At 55.4% G+C, this 16130-nt stretch overlaps 2 protein-coding genes across 2 annotated transcripts in view; one reads left to right on the plus strand and one right to left on the minus strand.

Annotated features, from left to right (window-relative positions):
- Window positions 1–669, plus strand: part of Hpd (4-hydroxyphenylpyruvate dioxygenase) — a 9000-nt gene extending 8331 nt beyond the window's left edge. Inside the window, exons 13-14 of the mRNA XM_004635897.2 lie at window positions 228–344; window positions 423–669. Of these exons, the coding sequence (XP_004635954.2) occupies window positions 228–344; window positions 423–533 (228 nt within the window). The 3' untranslated portion in view covers window positions 534–669. The remainder of the gene's footprint in view (window positions 1–227; window positions 345–422) is intronic.
- A 3418-nt stretch (window positions 670–4087) lies between these two features.
- Setd1b (SET domain containing 1B) overlaps window positions 4088–16130 on the minus strand; it is a 24148-nt gene continuing 12105 nt past the window's right edge. The window contains exons 8-16 of the mRNA XM_023720526.1: window positions 15773–16130; window positions 15580–15691; window positions 14355–14888; window positions 11991–13250; window positions 11091–11257; window positions 9379–9510; window positions 9175–9294; window positions 8962–9099; window positions 4088–6403 (exon numbers count right to left, since the gene is read on the minus strand). The exon at window positions 15773–16130 is cut by the window's right edge and continues 32 nt beyond it. Coding sequence (XP_023576294.1) covers window positions 6230–6403; window positions 8962–9099; window positions 9175–9294; window positions 9379–9510; window positions 11091–11257; window positions 11991–13250; window positions 14355–14888; window positions 15580–15691; window positions 15773–16130 — 2995 coding nt within the window. The 3' untranslated portion in view covers window positions 4088–6229. The remainder of the gene's footprint in view (window positions 6404–8961; window positions 9100–9174; window positions 9295–9378; window positions 9511–11090; window positions 11258–11990; window positions 13251–14354; window positions 14889–15579; window positions 15692–15772) is intronic.

The following is a 16130-nucleotide window of genomic DNA, read 5'->3' on the forward strand; positions in this document are numbered from 1 at the left end:
AATAATAATAAACGAGTGGCATGCTCTGAATGAAGGACTGAGGGGAGGATGGAGGGTCCAGGCAAGATCTCGATGGGGGACTGAGTCAGGCCCTGGCACTGGGATCCTGTTAGGACAAATCTGGAGGTGTCTGGAGCTGCCAGACACAGGGATCCAGGGGTGCAGGATCCCACCGTGCCAGGCTGAAAGGGCGGGCGGCTCCGCTGAGCAGCCCCTTTCTCCCCCAGGAGCTGAAGATCCTGGTGGACTACGACGAGAAGGGCTACCTCCTGCAGATCTTCACCAAGCCCATGCAGGACCGGCCCACGCTCTTCCTGGAGGTCATCCAGCGCCACAACCACCAGGTACGGCTGAGCCCAGTACGAAGCCCCGGTCCCCGAGCCTATTCTGTGGGGTCTTGGCTCACCCGCTGCCTCCCCCAGGGCTTCGGAGCCGGCAACTTCAACGCGCTGTTCAAGGCTTTCGAGGCGGAGCAGGACCTCCGGGGAAACCTCACCGACCTGGAGACCAATGGAGAGGTGTCCGGCATGTAGGCCCCGCCCACAGAAGGTCCCGCCCAAGACACGCCCATGCCAGGCCTCCCCACTGGTTCCGCCCTCTAAAGACCACGCCCCCCTGAGGAGCTGCTCCTACTCCTCCCTCGCTAGTAAAAGAACCGGAGCGAATCGATGTCTGTGGTCTCGTCTGGTCCCGGCCAGCAGCAGTGGCGCCCGTTTGCCGCCAGGGGGAGACCAGGGCCCGCGCGCGGGTTATGGGTTCCCAGCGGCGCTGCGCGACCCGAGCAGGCCCTACCTAGCGTGATGGGCTCTTCTGTAACTGGGAGGACAGGCAATATGGTTTCATCATAAATGCCGACAAAGCAGATGATGAGAAGCCGAACGTGGTGGCGCAAGGCTGTACTCGGCAGGTTGAGGCAGGAGGATTGTGGCAGTCACCATCTCAGGCAAACTAGCTTCAGTGGAGGAAAGACCCCTGCAACAAGGTGACCCTTGACAGCCAGCCATGTGGGATGGGGACAGTATCCCAGGAAGTGGGAGCAGCAGCTGCTGATGGGTTTATGGTCCTGAGCATAACTGATCTCGGTTTTGTTCAGAGTGTCTGAGATGGGAGAGTGTAGGCCAGGAGACCCTGCTCCGCAGCCACAGGTCTTGCTTCCTGGTCTAGACAGAGAGGGAGGGGTCCGAGTCCTAGTTTCTGCCCTGCGCCCCCTGGAGGCGCGGTCACCAATGTCCCACCCAAGGCAGCGGCACCGCCCACCCACCGTTCTTCCAGGAGCAACTCCTTCGGGAAAGGGGTTTGTTCATACTCAAGTGTGAGCGGCCATCAAGGCCAGCCTGCGCTCCGTGTGAGACCCTGCCTCAAAAATAAAATAAAAAAGAATGAGAAGAGCAGCTGATGCAAAGACCCTTGGAAGAAAATGATTTCCTCAAAAGCAGGGCTGAGCATGAGCCAGGGAGTGCGAATTTCTGGAGGGTGCAGGGCCCTAGCGAGCTCCTAGGCCCTGAATTCAATCCCCCAAAGGACCAATGAATATCATTCAGGATTTGAAGGGGGGAGGGAGGTGGTGTCACTCTGGTCTCTGTTCTGCTTTCAGTGCTTGCTATCCCTGACCCACGAGTTAGCTAAGAACCCAGCACAGCAAAACCTAGCATAAAACTATCTGAGTGGGTATTACAATGAATTGGGGTTTCTTGGTCCAGATTGAAGGGTATATATCAGGGTTTCTGAAATCCTAAACTTCAGAACTAAAAAGAACCCAGTGAGAACTGAGGAGCAGGCTCCAGGGCCACGCAAAACTCTTCCTCTGTCTTCCCTGGCTCATGCAAAGAAGGGGAAATTCGATAGCCCAGAAGGTTGCAAATTGGTGGCTTCTGGGCCAAACCTGGCTTTCACATGTAGTCTATTTTGCTTGCAAACAAACCAGTGGATATTTTAGAAAGCTGGGTTATTTTACATACAAATTCCAGGACTGGGTTCTTGGAACTGTCATCTGCCTTCCCTATGTTCCCACTCAGTGCTCCCCGGGTGAGTTTTTCCTCCCTTCCTCCAACCCATTCCACCCTCAGCTGCAACCAGGAGGCCCCGTGCTCCCCCTTGCCACAGGCCTTTGCATGGCTGTCCCTCCTGCCTAGAACCCTCCCCGATGATGGCCACACAGCCGCTGTGTTTTCCTTTTGAGCTTTGTTCCAGTAGACTTCCCTGGGATTTCATCTCAGATTTCCCCACCCCCCTTCGGTGGCCACTGTTAGCTTCTGCTCTTAATTGCAGCACTTCACACTGCTCGTGCCCACAGGGACGTCATCTCTGTGAAGCCGTGAGATGTGTTCTTTGCACTCTTACAACTGCTGTGCCTGGGGAAGTGTCTGACACATTGTACAGTAGCTGCTCAATAAATACTGGCGGAAACCAGGCATGGTGCAACACACCTAGAATCCCAGCACTCAGGAGGCTGAAGCAGGATTGCTGTAGTGTGAGGCCAGCCCAGGCTGCATAACAAGATCCCGGCTAAATAAACATACACGCGTATGTACTGGTTGAACTGAATAGCCTAGAGACACCTTCTTTCCTGGCTTAGCACCAGTTCCAGCTTTCTCTTTTCCCACGATTCCCTCCAGTGACATCCCCTAGATGCTCCTAAAACCAGCCCCCCCCCCCCAACAGTGCTATGACTAAGGTGGCTGCACGGAAAACCCTCATACACATCACTGTCCCTGTGACTGTCGGGCTCAATTCCTTACAATGGAAATTTGGACCATGGGTTTTTGTACATTTGTATTATTGAAACAGAATCTCACTGTGAAGTTTAGGCTGGCCTTGAACTCACTGTGGAGCCCAGGCTGGCCTCAGGCTTGCAGCTATCCTCCTGCCTCAGCCTCCCAGTGTACCAGGATTTCAGGCGTGGACCACCAACCCTGGCTTATGCATTTTCAACACTTGTGTCTCACTTTTCCTCCTAAGGGTTGCAGCACTTCCACTTCTCTTTGCCTGCTGCCCACAGACACCGAGTATTTTGTAATTTTCAGCGCAGGCCAGTTTGGCAGGAAAAACGGTCTTGTGGCATCACTCATGTTGCTACAAGACAGGGGAGGCCTGGTGTCGTCTAGCCATGTTGCTTGTTGCCAAAACTTCCTTTGCATCTGTCCTTCTCAGACTTGTGACAGCCTTGCTGTGGCGTCTGGTCAGATAGAACAGACCTCTCAGGGACCCGGGCCACCTGCAGTGCCACCACTGGAGGTACTGAATTTTGTTCAACCTGTTTCATGGGGCTGGGGAGATGGTTCAGTAGAATAAGTGCTTCCCTCGCAAGCCCAGGGGTCTGAGTTCAATCCCCGGTTCTGCCAAAAACAAAACAAAACAAAACAAAAGCCTGTTTCATGAGGCTTCTTCCTATCCAGTGCAGACCAGGGTTCAATGTTTTCCCAATACTGAGGACTGAGCCCCAGGGCCTTTGCATTGAGCTACATCCCCAACTGTTTTCATTATTTGAGACAGAGCCTCCCTAAATTCCTGCCTCAACCCCCCAGAGTGCTAAACTTTTTTTTTTTTTTCTTGTATTTAGTACAGGCTCTTCAGGGTATCACTCTGTATATCAGACTTGTAGTAAATTCTCCTGTTTTCAACCTCTCAAGCCCTGGGATTAACAGGCGTGCGCCACCACACCCAGCCTGCCCAGTCTCAACGGCCCTCTCAGTGTGCCCCAAGGGCAGGGCCAGCATAGCACACTGGGAATCGAACCCAAGCTGCTGCATTCTGCCTAAATAGGCGCTTTAGTCCACTGAGCTACCTGGCTGGCCCTTTTGGTGTTAAACATTTTTGAAGAACCAAGTTCTAGTGATGGCAACGGAATGATGTTGTTTCCTAACTGGATTCTGAAGGTCTAAATAAATCTACAAGAGAAACTTCAAAGCTAAGAGGTGCAGCCTTTCCGACTCAGGCCGGCCGTGGGGACTGCCTTAGGGCAAAGTGAGAGCTGATGGCGGGAGTGGCCAGCTACAGCCCTTTCTCCTGCCTGCCCACCTCCTGAGAGCAGGGTACACAACAGAAAGAAGTGAGGAGAGGGAGAGAGGAGAGCGAGAGACGGCGTATCTGTAAGAAAAGTCAGTATATTTATGGTTTGCTTTATAAAAGTTACTATAATACAATGGTACATAGTATTGAATTCACAAAAATATGAACAAATATTTACAGCAAGACACACCCACAACGGAAACACTTCTCTTCAAAACAAGTTACATATAGATGGCAGAGTCTATGCACAAACAACCCTAAAGTTCAGTTGTTCTCTTCTTTGCAGAGGCAGAGAAAAGAGAAAAGCAAAAAAAAGCAGAAACCCCCAACACTTCAAAAGTAGGATTTGTTCAATGCAAAACAAAGACTCTGAAGGGAACCTGGGCCAACACATTTGTGGATTATTGCAAACCATTCCGGAGTTGCCCGGGGATTTGGGATGAGGGGCCCAGCCCTTGCCTGCAGCGGCTGGCCAGCGTGACATGGGCTGCAGCTGTGTCATGTGGGGCGGGGTGAGGGCTTGGTGGGCTCCTCGGTTTCCTCGCCTTGTGTCCCACTTCTCTAATGGGGGATAGGATGAAGACAGCCCCTTGGGGGCTGCACAGCTAACTTAAATCAGCCATCTCTACAAACTACACCATTTCCTCATGTGAAAAATAAATATTTCCTCGGCTGCACAATTAGGCAGAAAACTGCAATCAGAAGAGAAGGTCGCCGCTGCACCCAGGTACCCCTCTATCTTAAGGACCTCCATTTCCCGGATATTGGAAACCGGTGGGCACAGTCGCAAACAGAGAGGGCCTGAGAAATTTTTAAAAATACACAACAAAAACACCAAGGACAAAAAAAGAGAAAAATAACAATTCTTTGTACAGAATTTACATGATAACAAGCTTGACACAAGCTGAGATACCAGAGACGCCCGCCATCCGTCCGCAGAGTGGGCATGGTCGCATCTTGGTGAGGACCGGTCACAACAGTCTCGCTCCAGAAATTCTGTACACGCCTGCTCTGCTTTTGGGATGGGGGACTTGCTTTTGTATGTGTCTTTTTTTTCTTTTTTCTTTTTTTGGAAGTACAAAGAAATGAGCAAAAAAGTCTTCCCACATGTTTCTACAAGAAACAATGTTCCCAAGAAAAAGTCCTTTATGGCAGTCTATATACAGAAGTTGGTTCTGAACTTCAAAAACCTATTTTTTTCCCCTTCGTTTTGATTTTATACACGCACAAGAAAAAAAAAATCATGGAAATAAACCCTGAAAAGGAGGGGGGGAGGGAGAAAGAGGAAAAAACTGTCAAAAGACTTAGATCTGAGTTTTAGAATCTCTCGCAAGATTTTCCTTTCTCTGAGACATAAACTGCTCACTCCAAAAATAAATATGCTTTGCAGAGCTCAGGGGCAGGGGCTGCCAATGGTGGGGTGAGCGGGAAGCTTAGAAACAAAAACGCCGCATGCACAACCCGTGTGGCGGGGCTGGGGGACCGCCTTCCCTGGGAGCCCCTCAGCCTGGCTGGCTGGTGAGGGCAGAAGATCGGGACAGCTGTCCCTGAGCCCTGCCCGCACTGGGCTCCTGGGGAGCTCCTCATTGCTGGCATCTGAATGAGAAAGTAAACATCGAACCCAAAGATTTGGAGAGGAGGGTGTGGGTGGTGGGGGTCTAGCCACTGGGGAGCCACAGCCTGGGTTGGGTGGCGGATGGCATGGTGCCCTCGCAGTGTCCTTGGGTGCAGAGGCCTCTCAGGGATGTAGTGTCATGAGGTCAAGGCCATAGCTCCTGGCCTAGTCCCAGCCCTTGGGGTCCCAACCAAGGACAGACACGGCCACAGGGCCGCTCAGCCCTGGAGGCCCCTATTTGATTCTGCCTTCACATTTCAAAGGTTAAAATGTCTGTTCTCAAGAAGAGGAAGGGAAGGAGGAGAGGACACAACATAGCAGCATCCATGGGAGGAGACGGGAGCTGGAGACAGGGAAGGGAGACAAGGACAGAGGGCCAGAGCCGGGTGTCAGGGGCGAGACAGACAGGTTGGTGACAGAGCTCAACAAAAGTCCTGAAAGGAGCTTTTTTTTTTTTTTTTTTTTTTTTTTTTTTAAATGAAAGGGACACAGGCGAGAGATAAAGCCCTTTCCACCGGGCCGGGTAGTGTTGGGGCGCCAAGCCCTGCCGAGGCCAAGGGGCGAGGGACAGCACCTGAAATGGGGGTTGGGACTGGCACTGCAGGCCTAGTTGAGGGTCCCCCGGCAGTTCTCGGAGCCGCAGAGGCAGGGGATCTTCACATCCTCGATGGGGAACTTGTAGTCATAGGTGATCTCCTCATTCACGCTGATGTGCTGCTTCGAGTAGATGACAATCTTCTTTTGCGACTCTACTGTGATGACCTTGGCGTAGCAGTTGGGCTGCAGGTGGGGGTGGTGTGCAGTGAGCCCCAGAGGCAGCGCCTGGCCCCCACCCCTGCCGGCAAGGCCCCAAACCCAGCTAGGCCTTCGCACCCGGGGCCTGACACAGCCACAGGAGCGAGCCCCTGCCCACTGGTTTCTCCTGAGGGTGAAGAGGACCACTGAGAGTCACCAAGAATGGCAATTACCAAGCCGGGTGCAGTGAAGCACTCCTGTAACCCCAGGATTCTTGGAGGCTGAGGCAGGAAGATTCTAGCCTCAAGTACCAGGGATTGAACTCAGGACCCTGCGCTTGCCAGGCAAGAGCTTATTCTACCAAGCTCTCTCCCCAGCCCCTGACTAACTCATCTAGACCCTGCCTCAACTTCAGTATAGGCGCTACTGAAGTGAGCACAGACTATCTCAAAACAAAAAAGGGCTGAGGATGTAGCTCAGTGAAAAGGCTCTGGGTCCAGTCCCTAGTACTGAAAGGAAAAAAAGGCCATGACAATATCACTCCCGGGTCTTCTGCTTCCATTTAGCCAAATCCACAAACTGTTATTTCCAGCGCAGGCCTCACCTCTAAGCTCTCGATGCAGTCCCCTGTAGCCCCCAACTGCCTGCTTTGTTGCTACTGGGGGATAGAGTGGGGTACCCCACCACCTAGCCACACCTTACCCCCTTTTTATTTTTTGACACAGGGTCTTGCTAAATTAACCAGGTGGGACTTGACTTGGGGATCTTCCTGCCTCGGCCTTGCAAAGCACGAGACTGTAGACATGTGCTGCACTGCTTCTGGAAGGTTTGACTGGAACACAGACATCCCACTCACCTCGTCCATTCACCAGCATATTCTGCGACTGCTTTCTTGACTATAAAGAGAGTGTGTGTGCGCGTGCGCGTATGTGTGTGACTGGGTACTGAACTCAGGGCCTTTTTGCTGAGCTACATCCCTATACCTTTTTAATTTTGAGACAAAGTCTCACTATGTCACTAAACTGCCCAGGCTAGGTTTGAACTTGCCATCATTCTGCCTCAGCCTCCCAGAGTGCTAGGATGACAGATGTGCACCACCATTCCCAGCAATCTAGAGTCACTTGGCTGCCGCAGGGGCCCTGTAGGCACAAAGCTGAGCGCATACCATCTGGCCCTTTCCAAGACAGGCCAGCTGAGCCCTCAGCCCTGCAGAGCCACAGATCCAAGCACCCACTCTCTGTGCCTGCCTTTCCATGCCATTGGCACCAGGTTTGTTAGCACTGTACAACAGCCATGCCTCACACTCAAGCCAAGCACCAAGCTCCCCAGCCTCCTCCCAGCTTGGCCCCACCCCCCAGGACTTTCTCTCCTAAGCCCTATAGAGCACCAGGGTTCCCACCTCTGGGGCAGCCAGCCATAGCCAGGACTCAGTCACAGTTCTCTGGAGCTCAAAGGTCCTGCAGCCACTCTCACCCAGGGAGCTTACTGCTGACCAGCAGTCAGGGACAACTTTCCCAAAGGGCAGCAGATCTATTGCCCCAGGACTCCCACCTTCCAGAGGGGGGGACTTGAATCCAGGGTCTGCTTCAGCTGCAGCTCCTCAGCTAGACAACAAGCTGTGTGACCAGGCTGGGACAACTCTGCCCATCTACGCTGCTGCCCCTTGCTGTCCTTCAACCCACGGTCCTCCCTGCTGCCCCAGACATTTGGCCACCCCCTGCCCCCCAGGTTGGCCCTCTTGTCTCTCAGATCTGAGACTGCTAATCACAGGGAGGTCTTCACCGGCCCCTCCCAGACAGGAATCAGGTCATGATCCAGAGAGCTGGCACGCACAGGTAATGAGGGTGCCACCAGCCTATAACAACTCTGCATCGAGGGCTGGTGAGATGGCTCAGTGGTCTAAAGCACCTACTTAGAACAAGCTAAGCTAAGCAAAGCACAGGGACCGCAGTTCAATCCCCCAGCACCACATGCCAGCCAGCCCCGCCCCCTGGTGGGCTGAGCTGGCCACACACACACTAAATAAATAAATAAATAAATAAATAAACTCTGCATGGAGCAACTAACTTCTTTCTGCCCTACAGAGCCTGCACAGGGAAGGAGGGCCAGGGCTACTGCTAACCAGATCAACAATTCCCAGCACCTTCAGGCCTCATCTGGATGCATAAGACAGACACTGCTCTTTCACAGGGGAAAGAGCTCAGCGGTGTAACTGCTTGCTTGGCAATACAGTATCCTAAATTCAATCCCCAGTACCACAAAAAAAAAAAAAAAAAACAGAGCAGACTCCTGGACCTCAAAGGACAAAAGCTCCTTTTTGTTTGTTTTTGTTTTTTAAGACACGGTCTTGCTATGTAGCCCAGGCTGGCCTCAAACTCCATTGATCTTCCTGCCTCAGCCTCCTGAGTGCTGGGATTACAGATGTGAACCACCCAATCCAGCTGAGAAGGGGTCCTTATACGGCCCTCATGCCCCTCCTGTCAGCCCTGCGGGACCTGAGCTGGGGAAGGAGGTTGTCTGGGTCCTGTGACTCTCTGTGCCTAGGGCTCCCGGTTTTTGTGCCCCTGTGAGGCAAGCAGGGCTGCCACTTTCTGAGCACTCACATTGCAGCTGTGGTTAATGAAACGTGCGAAGTTGCCGCACTTGGTGGCATCGATGATGGTGTCGTGGTCCACCCGGAACATGTAGCTGCTACCGATGCCCTCATCCTCATACCTTTTCTCCCGCATGTCTGCGATCACCTGGCCCCAAAACACACGGTGTCAGTAAGGAGTGCCCCTGTGCCTACCCAGCCCATCCCGGTGGGTAGTGCCTACCTGGCGGATGCTCTGGCCCACGTACTCAATAACCATCTCGTCAGCTGCAATGGGCTCCATGGCGAACAGGCCCCAGTCATGAATGTGGCTCTTGCAGAACTTAAGCTTCTTCTTCCGAAACTGCAGCAGAAGGGAGGGAAGGGTGAGTCCTGGTCCCAGGTCCTCCCTGCCGCCCTGGCTGCCCCAGGTCAGGCCCGGCCTCACCTTGAGCTGGTTGAACTTGAGCAGGTCACTGTCACAGCTGCCAGTGAAGGAGGACAGCAGGCGGCGCTGTTCTGAACGCCGCTCGGAGCCTGCCCGAGTGGAGGCATGGGGCTGTGCTGGGATGCTCATGCCCTGGAGCCGGAGGGGGCCAGGACCAGTCAGAGGGAGGACGCAGCTTGCTGAGGCGCCTCAGTATCAGTCCCATCCTGAGTTCTGGGTCACTCTTGGCAGCCCTGGCCTTTCCCTCCTTAAGCAGGGGGGCTTCTCCCCTTCCCCTTTCCCATCTCTGGCCAGTGCAAAGTACACAGCACAGCCTTCCTTAGCAGCCCCTCAGCTAAACATCTGCAAAGGCATGGACATCCCCAACTCCGAGGACCTCCACAGGCCATCAAGGCCCCACACAGGTCCCTCCCACAGCCCTGAGACCCGGTCCTCTCTCAGCCTCTGCCCTCCCCTAGTATGCAGAGCTCCTCAGCGGGCTCCAACCTCCACTGTCCTTACCGACTTTCACTTTCCCTCTCTAGCCACCCAAGTCTGGGCCACGCACAGGCAGCTGGGAAACCACAGCAACGATGTTGCTGCTCCCCTCTGGACCTCTGCAGAACCCCTCACCCCAACTTGCTGCTGTGATAAGCTTCAAAAATCACACCCCACCCATGTCTTCCTTACCCCTCCCCAGGCTGGCTGCATGGTACACATGTCCCATCCCAGCACTCTGGGAACCTGAGGGTCACAAGTTCAAGCTCAGCCTGAACAACTAAGCAACTTGGCAAGACCCTGTCTCAAATAAAAACATATAAATGAAGACGGCTGGGTGCCAAGTTCAATCTCTAGTAATGAAAGAATAGCAACTGCCACCAAATCTACATCATCACCCCAGGCCCCAGGAGCTTCCCAAGCTGTCCTCTCTCTGGACTTAATTGCTTTTCCCTTCTCAAACTATGGGACCACTCCCTGCCTCAGAGCCCAGCCACAGCATGCTATTTGAATGTTAAGGGCAGGATTTGAGAAGCTTATCTCCTGCCTTGGTTTGTTTCTGTGTTTTTTTTGTTGTTGTTTTTAACATATTTGGTTGTTACAGTGTCTCACTACACAGCTTGGATTGTGATTCTCCTGCTTCTAGCCACCCTAGCACTGGGATTACAGGTGTGCACCATTACACCCATACTCTGGCAGGCTTAGCCCGCCCTGGGGGAAAAGCTAAGACCTGTGGTGCCAGGGATCAAACTGCGGCCCCTGTGCTTACCTAAGCTGGTGCTTTAGTCCGCTGAGCTATCTCACTGGCTCTTATTTTTTTGAGACAGGGTCTAGCTATGTGGTGCAGGCTGGCCTGGAGCTCCTGATCCTCCTGCCTCAGTCTCCCAAAAATGCCCTGCCTGCACTGAACAAAGCTCCTTTTCTGTTTCTCTGAGGTTTCTCTGGTTCACCCACATGGCTCCTCCTCCCCACTTTCTGCTCTGGCTCTGAGACCTTTTGGGCTCCTCCAAATCACCCTCCTGCTGGTTTTCTCCATGGTCCACACCTCATGAGTGACCTGCTGCTTGACTGCCTCCCGAGCTTGCCAAGGAAAACCACATGCACAGCTGCAGTCCTGAACAGGGCTTGGCACGTGCCAGGTGCTCACCAGATGTTTCCAGAATTAAACACAAAGCAGCCAGCAATGCCTGGAAACCTTGGCTTCCTCAGCTGCTGGGCCCTGGCCAGCCTCGTACCTGGGTGTCTGCGGGGGGCTCATCAGTGCTGGCACGGCTGCTGTTGAGGTATCTGAGCTTGTCCTTCTTATCGATGGTGTAGAAGCCCTCACTGCGGGCACAGCCTGTCACGTGCTCACGGATGCCATCGTCCCGTTTCTTTTTCTTAGCAGAAGAGAGGCTGGTGGGTGGGTGTATGTCAAGGGCCATGTGGACAATCTCAGAGCACTCTGCACTGGCACCCTGCCTGCCCTCAGACCCATCTCCACCTCCACATGGCCACCCACTGGCCAGTCCCACCAGTGCTCGGCACCCAGCTGTCTGGCCCTGGCCAAGTTTACCGACCACATTCTGCCTCAGTCTCCCATCTGGGCCCTGGGCTGCAACGGGCAAAGTTGCCTCTGTCGATGATGAAATGCACCCAAGGCACTTGGCAGAGGCCGTGGGAAGAGGTATCCATAAGTTACTTTGCTATAATGGGATCATGCTGGCTTCAACCTTAGGCTTGGGGCAGCATGGTGGGCAACAGCCCAGATTCCAGATCCAGACCTGCCTGGGTCCAAATCTCAGCTGTACCACTTTGGAGCTGTGACCGCGGGCAGTTGCTTAACCTCCCTGAGCCTCTATTTCTTCCTATGTAAAATGGGAATCCTAACGGCCCCAATCCAAGGGGGCACAAGAAGGGACGCTGGCCATGGAACCTGCTGACACTAGCATGAGATGAGCCTGGCACAGGGTTTCAAGTGCCGGTGGCAACTCAGCTCAGAGCCTGGCAAGGCGCCACACCAATGCTGGTTGGTAGGTGATGACCACGGACTGTCCTCATGGGAGCATGGACAGCTACAGACTGAGAGACGGACCCATGGGTGGGCAAGTAGTGCCCTGATTCTACAGGCAAAGAACCCACGTCTGGCAGGATATAGGGGTGGTAGACCCAGAGTGTGTCATTGAGCCAGTCCATGCCATTGTCCTGCTGCAGCAGCCGCTCATAGGTGACACAGAGAAAGCGAATGTCCTCCTCATCAATACCACCGTTCCAGATGTCATACAGGATGGTCATCTCCTCAAACTCCGAGCGGGGCCGAAAGAGGGGCTGAGTAGGCGAGAGTTCGGGGGAGGCCAAAGGGGCTACTAGGTCCTCATGGCGCTTCTTTGGGGGCCGACGCCATGAGCTCCGCGCCTTGGCCAGCTCCATGTACTCCTCTGTGACTTCATCGCACCGAGGGCCTGGAGTGATGGCTTCAGAGGGCCACTGGTTGTCCAGCTCCTTGAAGGGCAGCTTGGTGGGCTCAATCGGGGGTGGGGGTGGGGGAGGTGGCGGCTGGGGGGGGAGCGGAGGGGGAGGCGCTGGGATCCCTGTATTCCGGAAGTCCAGAGTCACAGCCCGGGGATCATGGGTGCTGGGGAAGATGGGGGTCTGCGGCTGGCCTGGCAAGAGCAGGAGGTCCCTCCCGAGGGTAACCCCTGCAGGTGGCCGGACCAGGGGCCCACCCAGAGACAGCATGGATGGTGGGGATCGCCGGGGCCTGCCCGGCTTCCTTTTCATGGGGGGTGGACAGGGGGCCAGAGGGGCAGGGAGTAGGGGTGGCAGCTGTCCAGGGGCCCGAGTCTGTGCCCTCAGGACAGGGACAGGCAACGCCAGGGGCAGGGGCAGGGGCAGGGGGAGGGGGAGAGGCAGGCCCGTGTCCAGGAGCACTGGGGAGGCCAAAGGGCCCGGGCGCTCCTCTCGTCGGCCAGCAGGGAGGGAGCAAACGGGGAGCAGCAGGGGCCCACTGGGCTCAGGGAAGGTGGGAGTGAAGCTGAAGTCCCTGCCCGGAGTCCGCGGGAGCCCGCCGCTGCTCAAGCTGGGGGACTGGGATGGGTAGGAGAAGGGGCTGCCAGGCACCTGAGGGGAGCTCAGGGACAGGCTGCTACTGCCCCCTGAGAGTGGGGGCTCCCCACCAGGGGTGGCTGGTATTGTCTCTGTGCTCTGAGACTTGGCCAGGCTGCCACAGAGGCCTGGAGTTCGAGGGGGCTGGTCCTCGGGAGGGGGCTCCAGGGGCACAGGTGGGAGCGGGGGCTCTGGGGTCACAGGCTCCGGGGGTGGGCTGGGTGGCCGGGGTGGATGGGGTGGCGGTAGGGGTGGCTGCGGGGGCAGGGATGGCATCAGAGGGGGCTCGGGCTCCGCCTCAGCATCTTGCTCTACAGAGAAGCAGGCAACAATGGGAGTGAGTTATTCAGTTCCAACTCAAGATGCCCTAAATTGCTGCCCTACTGAGTGCTCTGTATGCATGCTCCCATCTGTCAGGACAGACTCTGTCCCCAGTTAGCCCATATGAAGACTGCTCAGCAGCAGCCAGGAGTCAGGCATACAGCAGGTGCATCACGAATGTTGGTAGGTAAACCAAGGACACAGGAGACAAAGTTATCAGTCTTTCTCTGCATCTTTTTTCCTTCTGATTTTTTAAAGACAGAACCTCACCATGCAGTTCAGTCTGGCCTAGAGCTCACTATGCAGCCACCTAGACTGACTACGTACCCGTGGTGATCCTCCTGCCTCAGCCTCACAAGTACGGGGATTATGCTTGGCCCTCACTGCATGTAAGCTTCATAAGGACACATTTTTTATCTGCTTGCTCCACTGCTCTATTGTTCATGCCTAGAATAGTACTGCAGACCAACACAATCTTAATATTAAGCTACTATTCAAGCATCTGTGGTGAAAGGAATAAAACAAAATACTATGAACAAAATAAACCAGCTTTCTCTCCTCTCCTGAAGGGCTTAGGGAAAGTAGCAAGGGCCACACTTGCCTACCTAAGGTAAAAGGAACTCAGTGCCCCAGTAGGTCTGGCTACATTTTTGGAGCTCAGCAGCTACTCTGGCGGCCAGAGCACTGTACAGCAGAAGGATGCATTTGTGACTGCCAAGAGTTCAGCTGAAGGCATGTCAGAGGCAGTCTTGGCTTAGGGCGACTTGGGGCAGCTTGGGCAGGGCATGAAGCCTGAAGCCCTCTCTCCTGGCATGGTACCTCAAAGCTGCTCCCTTGACTATTACTAAGTGACCACGACCCTGCCAACCCCCTGGTAAGCATCTGTTGGCAGCCATGATGGAACAAACCCTGGCCCTGAGGCATGAAGCCATGGTCTCTGTGGCTCAAAACCCGAGCTAGGCTCAGTGCTAGCCCCATGTGCCCTGTGTGACTGCACAAGGGAGGTGCGTCCTGTGGATGCCATTTCAAGGAGACCTGCTTCTGACAACAAGCACTCACACCCCCACCTGCTCCCTTGGTGGTCACAGCCCTACCTGGAACTTGTTCCGGGGACACAGGGAGTGGTGCCTCCGCCTCCTTGGGAGAGGGCTCTGGTGACACCAACATGGTAGCTTCCTGGCTTGGGCTTGGCTCTTCAGGGGGCTCTTTGCACCCCACCAGCTCAACAGCCACAGGTACAGGGGGTTCCTCCAGGAGGGGTGTCCGCTCCCCTGGGGCTGCGTCCTCAGCCTCAATGTCCACCTCTCCTTCAGGGACCAGTGGCTCCACAGCAGTTGCCCCAGGGGCCAGGGTCACCTCCTCCTTGCCCAGCTCAGCATCCTCAGCACTTGCAGGAGGTGTGGTCTCCTCTGCCACTGCAGCCACAGCTGCCACCACCACCTCCTCCTCCTCCTCCTCCTCCTCCTCTTCCTCCTCTTCTTCTTCCTCCTCTTTTTTCTCTATCATCTCCTCTTCATCCTCTGAGGACTCAGACGAGGACTCAGAGCTGGACCCAAACTCAGAAGACTCGGAGCTCTCACTGGAAGACTCAGCATCCGCCTTGGACATGATGACACTTGTGGTCTCCTCTGGGTGTAGGGGCACAGCGAGGAACCACGTCACCGCCTGTGGGATCCCAGTCCCTGCCCCACAGTTCCCCAGAACCTCATACAGGAGGACCTGCCTAAGCACAGCCCCTGGACAGGGTGCAGCCTGTGGCAGGCATCGCTGGCTGGCTGGCTTCCTTTCTCTGGCCCTGGGGACTGAATCTAGGGCAGCGATGGTGAACTTTTTAGAGCTTCCAATGATACCAACAGCCTGCTGGAGTACAGGTACCACAGCTTCACTGCCACTAATTTACAGCCTTGGCCCTTTCGTATTTTTCAGTTTAAGACAAGGTCTCACCATACTGCCCAGGCTGTCCCTGAACTTGTGATCCTCCTGCCTCAACCTGCCAGGTGCTGGGATGATAGGTGTGTACCATCCCACATGGCCATAATAGTCAATTTTAGTTCATTTCTTTTTTGGTAACTCGAATGGAACTCGAGACCTCCTGCTTGCTGGGTAGGTATTGTGACAGTAAGCTGCAACTCCGGCTGTAAAGTTCACTTAAAGGGAATAGCTCTGCGGTGAAAGGCAACAGCTCCAGGAGGCTCAACCTGCTCCCGCCGCTGCCGCGCACTTCCGGCCTGGGTGCCCTCTGCCTTGGCCACAGCGCCCCCTATCTGCCCTCCGAGCCGCCGCCCTCTGCCACCGAGACCCCACCCGCCGGCCTCTCACCTCCGTCCGAGTCCCCTGAGTCCCCTTCGTCCTTCCCGCTCGCGCCCGATAGCCCAGCCGCCTCGTCCTCCTCGTTTCCAGACTCCTCCTGGTCATCGCTGTCCTCGTCACCCTGGTGTGCAGCAGGGCGGGGGTGAGCGCCACACGGGGTCCCCACGGCCCAGGGCCCGCCCCCGCCGCCAACGCCCCTCACCTTCTCCGAGGACAGAGACGAGGCCGATGAGGAGGACGAGATCAGGCTGCGGGGGCCGCGCGGGCGCTGCTCTGCCACCGCTGCCTCCTCCTCCTCCTCCTCCTCCTCCTCCTCCTCTTCCTCCTCCTCCTCCTCCTCTTCATCTGTGCTCTCCCGCCCCTCCTCCTTGTCGGACGCTGAGGATGAGGGCGAGGACGTGGAGGACGCCGAGGATGAGGTCGCCGAGGAGGACGAGGACGCCGACAGAGACTCCTTCTCGTCTTCCTCGCCTCCACTGTCCAGCTCCAGGGGCCGCGCCGGCCGGCGCCGCACGCCCGCGCCCTTGGGGTCGCGCTTGGCCAGCTCACAGGGGGCATCG

The sequence above is a fragment of the Octodon degus genome, unplaced genomic scaffold (genome assembly GCF_000260255.1).
Source record: "Octodon degus isolate 3935 unplaced genomic scaffold, OctDeg1.0 scaffold00076, whole genome shotgun sequence".
NCBI classification, from domain to species: Eukaryota; Metazoa; Chordata; class Mammalia; order Rodentia; family Octodontidae; genus Octodon; species Octodon degus.